General features: G+C 52.9%; 1 protein-coding gene across 1 annotated transcript; it reads left to right on the top strand.

Moving 5' to 3' along the window:
- The first annotated feature begins 920 nt into the window (after positions 1-920).
- On the top strand, positions 921-10,392 carry EEF2 (eukaryotic translation elongation factor 2). Its single transcript, XM_009077505.1, has 14 exons — positions 921-1,150; positions 2,344-2,525; positions 2,603-2,814; positions 3,746-3,924; positions 4,176-4,281; positions 4,606-4,719; positions 4,839-4,977; positions 5,600-5,795; positions 5,956-6,214; positions 6,508-6,615; positions 7,247-7,600; positions 9,024-9,206; positions 9,285-9,417; positions 10,157-10,392. The coding sequence occupies exons 1-14, from the start codon at positions 969-971 to the stop codon at positions 10,348-10,350; spliced, it is 2,541 nt and encodes an 846-aa protein (XP_009075753.1). The 5' UTR covers positions 921-968; the 3' UTR covers positions 10,351-10,392.
- Positions 10,393-10,853: the final 461 nt, after the last annotated feature.

Below are 10,853 nucleotides of genomic sequence, written 5' to 3' on the forward strand. Positions count from 1 at the left end.
TGGTGGGGAACGCACTAGGCTGTCACTGTCACCCCCCCCGAGTTTGGTTTTTGGAGGATCACACTGTATTGTTATTGTCACCCGCAGTTTCGGGGGGTACACACCAAGTTGTCACTGTCACCACCCCCATGGGTTTGGTTTGGGGGGATCACACCAGACTGACACTGGCAGTGTCACCCCTCCCTCCCAGGTTTGGTTTTGGGGGGGCTTCATTGGGATGGCATTGTAATTATCACCTCCCAAGTTCAGTTTTTGGGGGATCACACCAGGTTGGCACTGTCATTGTCATCTCTCAGGTTCACTTCTTTTGGGGGAGATTGTACCAAGTTGCTACTGTCACCCCCTGGATTTGATTTGGGGGGATCACACCAGGCTGGAACTGGCACTGTCACCCCCTAGTTTCAGGTTGGGGGGGTGATCATATCAGGTTGTCACTGTCATCCCCCGGGTTTAATTTTGGGGGCATCACACCAGGGATGGCACTGTCATTTCCTGGATTTAGTTTGGGGGGGGGATCATATCAGGTTGTCACTGTCATGCCCCAAGGTTTGATTTTGAGGGGGATCATTCCAGGATGGCATTGTCAGCTCTGGGTTTGGTTTTGGGGGGATCACACCAGGTTGGCACTGTGTACTCCTAGCTTTAATCTTGGGGGTTTTGCACCAGGATGGCACTGTCAGCTCTGGGTTTGGTTTGGGAGGATTTGCCCCCAGGAGCTGCTGACACTGCAGGATTTGGGACCCTGAGGCAGAGAGGGGATTGATGCTGCAGCCCCAGGTCCCCCTATGTCTGTCCCCTTGCTGTGGCTCATATTGTCACACGACAGAATTATTGCCCTGATTCCCACATCAGGAATTCATGGGGTGACTTGAATTCCTTAGGATTGTTATTTCTACACCCCCCTAAACCCTCCCTCCTTCCTCTCCTCCCTCAAGGTGAACTTCACAGTAGACCAGATAAGGGCCATCATGGACAAAAAGGCCAACATCAGGAACATGTCCGTGATCGCCCACGTGGACCACGGCAAATCCACGCTGACGGATTCCCTGGTGTGCAAGGCTGGGATCATCGCCTCGGCGCGCGCCGGGGAGACGCGTTTCACCGACACGCGCAAGGACGAGCAGGAGCGCTGCATCACCATCAAATCCACGTGAGTGCCCTCCCTCCAGGCTCCTCCTGCTCCCTGGCATCGGCTCAGGAGGTGGTTGAGTCCTCCAGGAGGTGGAGATGATGGTGTTGGGCTTCCTCCTTTCAATGAGTTCAGAAGCTCATGGTGAGGGTCTTCATGGGGTCACCATAAAATCCAGGAGGTGAAGAAGGTGATGTTGGGTTTCCTCTAAGCTAGTTCAGAAGCTCATGGTGAGGGTCTTCATGGGGTCACCATAAAATCCAGGAGGTGAAGAAGGTGATGTTGGGTTTCCTCTAAGCTAGTTCAGAAGCTCATGGTGAGGGTCTTCATGGGGTCACCATCAAATCCTAAGCTAGTTCAGAAGCGCATGGTGAGGGTCTTCATGGGGTCACCATCAAATCCAGGAGGTGAAGAAGGTGGAGTTGGGTTTTTTCTAGGCTAGTTCAGAAGCACATGGTGAGGGTCTTCATGGGGTCACCATCAAATCCATATGAGTTCCCTCCCTCCAGGCTCCTTCTGCTCCCTGGCATCAGCTCAGGAGGCATTTTGAGTCCTCCAGGAGGTGGAGAAGATGGTGTTGGGCTTCTTCTAGGCTAGTTGAGAAGCTCATTTTGTGGGTCTTAATTCTGGAATGAAAGAGGAAGTATTGATTGGCTTGTGGGGAATGATTGAGCAGTTCCTTGGTGGCTTCCAGGAGTTGGATGTGCAGCAGAAGCTTCCCTCTTCTATTTTAGCTCTGAGATTCTTGGATATCCCATGGATGCATTGTGGAGACTCCAGGGAGCATCTCTGGTGATGTTCCTGGTGGCTGTGTCCCCACAGGGGGTTTGAGGACCCTGAGGGGCTTGGAAAGGGATGGAGAAGGTGATTTGGGCTAGTAGAAAAAGCCTAAATATTTGGTTAAAAACTGGAATCCTCCTTGGATGCTTGAAATTGTAGATAGTCAGGGGAGGTTGTGAGTTAGAAGAGGCAGATCTTAGCCTGTTCTCCTGTTCTCTCCCACACTGACCTCCAGGAATCCACTTGAGGAGATCCTTAAGCCCAGACACAATCATTTAGGTTGGAAAAGACCTCCAGGATCACCAGGTCTAACCTGTGACTTTTCACCACCTTCTCAACTAGGCCAGTGGTGGCAACTGTGTGTGGGATAAAATGCTCCTGAGCATTAAGGAGGAACAACATGAATAATAATGATAATTTCTCTTTTTTTCCAGAGCTATTTCTCTGTTTTATGAGCTCTCTGAGAACGATTTGGCCTTCATCAAGCAGAGCAAGGATGGATCTGGTTTCTTGATCAACCTGATTGACTCCCCTGGGCATGTGGATTTCTCCTCTGAGGTCACTGCTGCTCTCCGTGTCACCGACGGTGCCCTGGTCGTCGTGGACTGTGTCTCTGGTGAGGTTTGCCACAGCTGGAGGAAATTTTGGGAGGAGTTTGGAGCTGAGGATGACTAATTCCCCTGTGTTTGGCAGGTGTGTGTGTGCAGACAGAGACTGTGCTGCGTCAGGCCATTGCTGAGAGGATCAAACCTGTGCTGATGATGAACAAAATGGACAGAGCTTTGCTGGAGCTGCAGCTGGAACCAGAGGAGCTCTACCAGACCTTCCAGCGCATTGTGGAGAACGTCAACGTCATCATCTCCACCTATGGAGAGGGAGAAAGTGGCCCCATGGGAAATATCATGGTGAGTGGGAGGCTGAGTGCTGTGTTTGGAATTAGTTGGTGAGGAGCAGTTCCCTCCTCATTGTTTTGTCCTCATCACTCCAGAGAGTGGAATAATGAAGGTGGCTGAACTCTCCAGGCTTGTGCTGGCTTGGGGCTCTCCTGGCTCTGCTCCAGAGTCTCCTGGTCAAGGCTTGAGCAAATAAAGGCTGTAAATAAAAGAAGGGATTGTTGCCCAGAGCAGCTGTGGCTGCTCCATCCATGGGAGTTCAAGGCCAAAAAAAACTGTTCTATGGGAAGTTGTCCCTGCCCATGGCAGGGGTTGGACTTTATGACCTTGAAAAGTGCCTTCCAGTCCAAACCATCCCATGATTTCTCCTCCTCGCAGTGACCTTGTTTTGCCCATGTCACATCTGTGGTAGTGGGTGATGTAGGATCCTCTGCAGCAAACCTCCCATGGTTGGCTCCTGAAATGGAATGCCAGGAGGTGTTTCCCAGTCCCAGCACTCCCAGCATCACTCCTGCTGGGTTACTGGGAAGGGAGCAAAGCTGTTGGGTGGAGAGTCCAAGGAAAAGCTTTGCTTTGGTCCCACTGAGTTCCTGGGAAGGGAGCAAAGCTGTTGACTGCAGGTTCAAGGAGAAGCTTGGGCTTTGCTCCTGCATAGTGCAGGTGTTGCTGCTTTCCTGATCCTCCTGGGAAGGACAGGAATCTTACCTGCCCAGGAATCTAAGCAGCTTTTGGACTCTCCACACCTGGTTGGAGTGAAGGCAAAACAGTTCTGCAGTGCAAAACTAAAACTGGTGACTGTTCCAGACCTGGGAGGTGACCAAAGTCACAGAGCTGCTCAAAATTCCCATAGTCCTGAATATTCTGGAATATTTGGGATGGGGTAGGCTGAGGGATATAAAAGCTGTGGCTGTGGCTCTAACCCAACTCTCCTGTTCCCTCACAGATTGATCCAGTGCTGGGCACCGTGGGCTTTGGTTCTGGCCTGCATGGTTGGGCCTTCACCCTGAAACAGTTTGCTGAGATGTACGTGGCAAAGTTTGCTGCCAAGGGAGATGCCCAGCTGAACCCGTCGGAGCGTGCCAAGAAAGTAGAAGACATGATGAAGAAGCTGTGGGGAGACAGGTGAGGGAGGGATTGGGGCTGTGGTTGGAATTCCAGATGAGCTCTGCGTGACTGCAGCCTGACACTGCAGAAATGGGAGAGGGAGGGAGTGGTTGGGCAGGATTAATCTGAGCACTGAGCACTTGAGGGATGATGGGGGAAGGTATGAAGGTGCCTCTTCCTCAGCAGCTCTTCCTTCCACCCTGAGCAGGCACAGTAATCCACACATCCATGGCTGAACTGAGCATTGATTTCTCTGATTCCTTCTCCAGGTATTTTGATCCTGCTACTGGCAAATTCAGCAAATCTGCTACTAGCCCTGATGGAAAGAAACTGCCCAGGACCTTCTGCCAGCTCATCCTTGATCCCATCTTCAAGGTGAGTTCCTTAGGGTTCCACCCTGGAATGTGTCTCCTGTTGTTTTCATCAGTTCCTGTGTGTGATGATGGAAAATTTCTTCACTTTGACCTGACTTGTTTGATTGAAGAAATTTAACTGTCTGACACTTTGTCTTAGAATCATAGAATTTAAGGGTTGGAATGGAACAGATCATCTAATCCCAATCCTCTGCCCTGGGTAGGGACACCTAGATGATTTTACTCTGGGGGTAGATTGAGTCTCCTGGAGGGTGTTGAGCAAGAGCAGCAATTTTTGCCTCAAAGTGGGTCACGGCAACACTCAGAACTGCTGCTCTTGTTGCAGGTGTTCGATGCCATCATGAACTTCAAGAAAGAAGAGGCAGCCAAACTCATTGAGAAACTGGACATCAAGCTGGACAGTGAAGACAAGGACAAGGAGGGCAAACCCCTGCTGAAGGTGAGGTTGGGCTGAGGAGGTGATGGAGCTGTGTGGGCCTCACCTGGCTTGGCTGGGGAGCTTGGGGAAGGTTGGCTGCAGGTGGGCAACACTCTGACTGGATCCTGCTCTGTGCCCAGGCCGTGATGAGGAGGTGGCTGCCTGCTGGAGATGCTCTGCTGCAGATGATCACCATTCACCTGCCTTCCCCTGTCACAGCTCAGAAGTATCGCTGTGAGCTGCTCTACGAGGGTCCCCCCGACGATGAGGCTGCCATAGGTAGGGGGACCTGCTCTGCTGCCAGGCCTCAGAGCTCCAGCAGGTCTGATGCCAGCTTGTTCTCCACGTCCACAGCTTGGGAGTGCCTGGAATTCCTGAGCTTGTGGCTTTTCTAGCAGGGATCAACCAGGCTTAGTGGTTCACAGTTCTGCTCTGGAGCTCTGAGCTGGCTGAGTAACTGGGGGAGTAGCCAGAGTGTGTGCCAGAGGCTCTGGCTGAGCCTGGATTTGTTTGAAGTCACATCTCTTGGTGGTGTGATCCTTCATAGAATGGTTTGGATTGGAAGGGACTTGAAGGTCATCCAGTTGTGACATGGCAGGGGCACTTTCCACTAGACTAGGTTATTCCAACCTGGTCTTGAAGATTTGGAGGGATGGAGCTGCCACAGCTGCTCTGGGAAATCCATTGCAGTGCCTCACACCTCCCAGGGAGGAATTCCTTCCCAGTATCCCATCAATCCCTGCCCTCTGGCAGTGGGAAGTCATTCCCCTTCCTCTCCAGGACAGAAACCTGTGGGCTGGGACAGTAGTGGGTGCAGGTCTCACGCTGTGCTCTGGGGCTGGGTGGGGGAACATGTGCTGGAAGGAGCTCTCTGCTAAACTGGTCTCTCCCCTCCTGCCAGGCATCAAGAACTGTGACCCCAAAGGGCCCCTGATGATGTACATCTCTAAAATGGTGCCAACCTCTGACAAGGGACGTTTCTACGCTTTCGGACGTGTCTTCTCTGGTCTCGTCTCGACTGGCTTGAAAGTCAGAATCATGGGACCAAACTACACCCCTGGCAAGAAGGAGGATCTGTACCTGAAGCCAATTCAAAGGTTGGTCTTGGCTGGGGTTCAGGTTTGGGGTGTTGGTGGTGTCTTGGATCTCTGAGGCCTGTCAAGGTGCTCATCCATGAGCTTCAGATGTGCTGTTGAGCTCCAGGTGGGATCTCCTCCCCTTTTCCAACCTCTCCAAACCACCTTTCCCTCTGGCCAGGACCATTCTCATGATGGGTCGCTACGTGGAGCCCATCGAGGACGTGCCTTGTGGAAACATTGTGGGGTTGGTGGGTGTCGACCAGTTCCTCGTGAAGACTGGAACCATCACCACCTTTGAGCACGCTCACAACATGAGGGTCATGAAGTTCAGCGTCAGCCCCGTCGTGCGTGTGGCCGTGGAGGCCAAGAACCCTGCTGACCTGCCCAAGCTGGTGGAGGGGCTGAAGAGACTGGCCAAGTCTGACCCCATGGTGCAGGTGAGTGACCACATAGCTCCAGGGAGAGAAGTGCTGGTCCCACTGGCACCAGGTCTGGTTCACTGGGGAGTGCCGGGAGGAAAGTGTTGAGTTGAGTATAGATCTCCACCCTACCAGAGTGGGGAGGAATGCTGCCATGCACCTTGACTTGGTGCTGTGTCACCCCCAGATGAGTGCAAAGAGCATCTGGAGGTATCTAGAGTCAGACACAAAGCCCAGAGACAGTTGCTCTCTGTGTGAGAGTGTTGGCTGTGGTATTTGGAAGCTTCACCTGCCCTCCATGGTTTTTTCAGTGCATCATTGAGGAGTCTGGAGAGCACATCATCGCTGGTGCTGGGGAGCTGCACCTGGAGATCTGCCTCAAGGACCTGGAGGAGGACCATGCCTGCATCCCCATTAAGGTACAGAGGCTGAGTGCTTGGTGAGCTCACAGAACCCTTGAGGTTGGAAGAGACCTGTAGATGGAGTCCAACCTGTGACCCATCACCACCTTGTCTAAGTGCCACATCCAGTTGTGCCTTGAACACCTCCAGGGATGGTGACTCCACCACCTCCCTGGGCAGTTCCAGTGCCTGACAACCCTTTCCATGAGGAAACTCCTCCTGATGTCCAACCTGAACCTCCCACAGTGCAGCTTCAGGCTGTTCCCTGGGAGCAGAACCCAACCCCACCTGGCTGCCCCTCCTGACAGGGAGTTGTGGAGAGCAAACCACCATTCCTTGGGTTTTTCTCTGGAGTGGGTGTTTTTTTCCTGTCTACCAAAGCCTCCACAACATCCTCCTGCTCTCCACATGTTTCTCCTACTGAAACCACAAGTGAGGGGATCAGGTACTCCCATATGCCAGTGTAGAAAACTGAAGGAAAGTTCTCCCCCCTGTGCTGAGCCCTCACAGCTCCCTCATAGAAAACTGAAGGAAAGTTCTCCCCTCTGTGCTGAGCCCTCACAGCTCCCTCAGCTGGTGCTGCAGGGTGGGTAATGCTGCTCTGCCCTTTGGTGGTGCCTCACGTGTCCTCTCTGCTCTGTCCCCACAGAAATCAGACCCGGTGGTGTCCTACCGCGAGACGGTCAGCGAGGAGTCCAACGTGATGTGCCTTTCCAAGTCCCCCAACAAACACAACAGGCTCTACATGAAGGCCAGACCCTTCCCTGACGGCCTGGCCGAGGACATCGACAAGGGGGAGGTGTCAGCCCGGCAGGAGCTGAAGCAGAGGGCGCGTTACCTGGCCGAGAAGTACGAGTGGGACGTCACCGAGGCCAGGAAGATCTGGTGCTTCGGTCCTGATGGCACCGGCCCCAACATCCTGACTGACATCACCAAGGGAGTGCAGTACCTGAACGAGATCAAGGACAGCGTGGTGGCAGGATTCCAGTGGGCCACCAAGGAGGTGAGGGCTGGGAGCATGGGGGGTGGCATCAGCAGCTCCTGGGTGTCATGGAATCATGGAATCAGCCTGGTTGGAAGAGACCTCCAGGATCCCACATCCAGGCCCAACGATGGTCACTAGCCCATGGCACTAAGTGCCACATCCAGTCTCAGCTTGAAAACCTCCAGGGATGGTGAATCCACCACCTCCCTGGGCAGCACATTCCAATGCCTGAGCACTCTCTCTGTAAAAAATCTCTTCCTAATGTCCAACCTAACCCTCCCCTGGCAGAGCTTGAGTCTGTGCCCTCTTGTCCTGCTGCTGGTTGCCTGGGAGAAGAGACCAACCCCCACTTGACTCCAACCTCCTGTCAGGGAGTTGCAGAGGGTGCTAAGGTCTCCCCTGAGCCTCCTCTGCTCCAGGCTGAACACCCCCAGCTCCCTCAGCCTCTCCTCATGGCACTTGTGCTCGAGTCCCTTCCCCAGCCTAGTGTCCTCCTGCCCGAAGGAACCTTTGGAAAGTGGTCACAGTGCAAGAAGGTCACTCAGCATCTTTGGGGTGAAGTTTGGGAGCAGCTGCAGTGAAGATGTCAGAGCAGTTTAGGCACAGACTTAACCTCAAGACTAAAGAGGTTTCTCCCAGCACTGCCAGAAATCCACTGACAGCATCAACCTAAATTTTGAGGTGGTTTTTGTGCTTTTCAGGGAGCAAAGTGCAACATCTGAGGCAGGAATTGTCCATGTGGAGAACACAAGTGGCATCCAAAGGAAGGAGAGAGCCTCCCTAGGGATATGGCCTGGTCTGCTAATTATGTTGTCAGGATTAGACAGGAGAGGACTCCAGGAGGAGGTGACAGACTGGGAACACCAACAGGAGGGACTCATTTCCCTGTGTAATTAGCTTTGGTCTGCAGGAGACACCAAGCCAGCATCAACTCATCACATTACTGGGACAAAAATCCCCATTTTCCCTGGCTGAATACTTGAGTTTTAGCATCATTAATGTGTGTTAGATCTTCTGTTGGCCTGAACCTCAGGATGCAGGTTAACATGGCTTCAGAAGCCACCTAGGAGGAGACACAGTGGTGGCCCAGAACACTTAGGTTGGAAAAGACATCAAGAGTCCAACCCTGGAAGGGTTGAAGGTTCAGCCCTCAGTGTGGAGGTTGAGCTCCTTGGTGAGCTCTTGGCTTCCTGCTCTCAGAGTTGCTTCCACAGAGAGCTCACTGGAGCCTCCAGGCCTGGAATGCCATCTGTGCCCACCTAGCTTGGAAAAGGCATCCAGCAGTCCAACCCTTGAAGGGTTGAAAATTGAGCAGCCAGATCAACATTCCTTGACTTCCTGCTCTCAGATCTTCATGGAGAGCTCAAGCCTAAAGGACAAGACCCTCTAGGCCAGGAACACCACCTAGGTGTGGGTTTGACCATCTGCTGTGTTTTCCCAGGGAGTCCTGTGCGAGGAGAACATGCGTGCGGTGCGTTTCGACGTCCACGACGTGACCCTCCACGCCGACGCCATCCACCGCGGCGGTGGCCAGATCATCCCCACGGCTCGGCGCTGCCTCTACGCCTGCGTGCTCACCGCCCAGCCACGCCTCATGGAGCCCATCTACCTGGTGGAGATCCAGGTGAGGAACCTCTCACAGGCTTCAGAAGACCAGGTGAGGAGGAATTTTGAGGTCCTGACTCTCTTGTCTCTCTTGCAGTGCCCGGAGCAGGTGGTTGGTGGCATCTATGGTGTGCTGAACAGGAAGCGTGGGCACGTGTTCGAGGAGACCCAAGTGGCTGGGACACCCATGTTTGTGGTCAAGGCCTATCTGCCTGTCAACGAGTCCTTTGGTGAGTGTGTTGGTCCCAGGCAAACTGGGAGGGAGAGGGAGAACCTTGGGAAAGACCTCCAGGATAGTCCAACCATGTTCACCATCAACCGTGTCTTCAAGTGCCACATTTACATGGTTTTTGGACATCTCCAGGGATGGTGACTCCACCACCTCCCTGGCAGCACATTCCAAACCTAAATGCCCAAATCAGCTTGGAAAATGACCCTGGAACTTCCAACCTGAACCTTCCCTGGCACAATTTGAGGCATTTCCTCTTGTCCTGTTACATTTTGCCTGGGAGAAGAGGCCAAAGTTGCAGAACATTTTGGGCTGGAAGGAGCCTTGGAAGGTTATCCAGTTCCACCCCTTGCCAAGGTTTGGACATCTTCCACTAGCCCAGGTTGATGTAGGCCCCATCCAACACTCCCAGGGATGGAGCAGCCACAGCCACTCTGGAAAATCAGTTCCAGTGCCTCAGCACCTCCCAGGGAGGAATTTCTTCCCAATATCCCATCCAGCCTGTAACTCTGGCAGTGGGAACCCATTCCCTGTGTCCTGTCCCTCCATCCCTTGTCCCAAGTCCCTCTTTATCTCTCTTGGAGCTCCTTTAGGCCTCTTAACTTCTTCCCAGCCCCTTCCCGTGCAGACCTTACCCTATGGTTGACATCTCAGGAGGCTTTTTCCTCCTCTTCTTCTTCACACCGTTGATGTTTCTCTGCAATTAACATGGAGTTCTTCCCATTCCTCCCTCCTCACAGGTTTCACAGCAGATTTGAGGTCCAACACAGGGGGCCAAGCCTTCCCCCAGTGTGTGTTTGACCACTGGCAGATCCTGCCTGGTGATCCCTTCGACAGTGCCAGCAGACCCTGCCAGGTGGTGGCCGAGACCCGCAAGCGTAAAGGGCTCAAGGAAGGAATCCCTGCCCTTGACAACTTCCTGGATAAACTCTAATGAACCTCATGGAACTCTGGGAGAATGGGAAAACAAACCAACCCACCACACACAAAAAAATTAATGAATTAATTAGCGTTCTCCCCCATGCCAAGGGGGGGTAGACGCCCGTGAGCACCATCTCGTTAATTAAGGGGTTTCCTAGCGATTTGAGACTTTCAATGAGGATAAATGACATAAAAAACCATAAAAAAAAAAAGCCTTATAGGTTTCTGTGTTGCACATGACTCATCTTTGCCATTGTAACTAAAACATTTCCACTTAGATTTGCCCAATTCTGTATTTATTTGACTCGAGAAGGGGGGGGGGAAATACAAACCAACCAACTATTGCTGCAGAGAGGTTTGGGGGGTGATGGAACTGGTGGAGGTGGTGGAGAGAGGGGGGAGAGGGGTGAGGATGGTGCCTGTGCCTGCAGCCTGACTGTCCGTCGTGCCCATCGCCGCTGTATTAGTGCCACTGGAATTAATAAATTGGATCATGGTGATGATGTCGCTGCACTT

This window comes from Acanthisitta chloris, unplaced genomic scaffold (assembly GCF_000695815.1).
Source record: "Acanthisitta chloris isolate BGI_N310 unplaced genomic scaffold, ASM69581v1 scaffold14556, whole genome shotgun sequence".
NCBI classification, from domain to species: Eukaryota; Metazoa; Chordata; class Aves; order Passeriformes; family Acanthisittidae; genus Acanthisitta; species Acanthisitta chloris.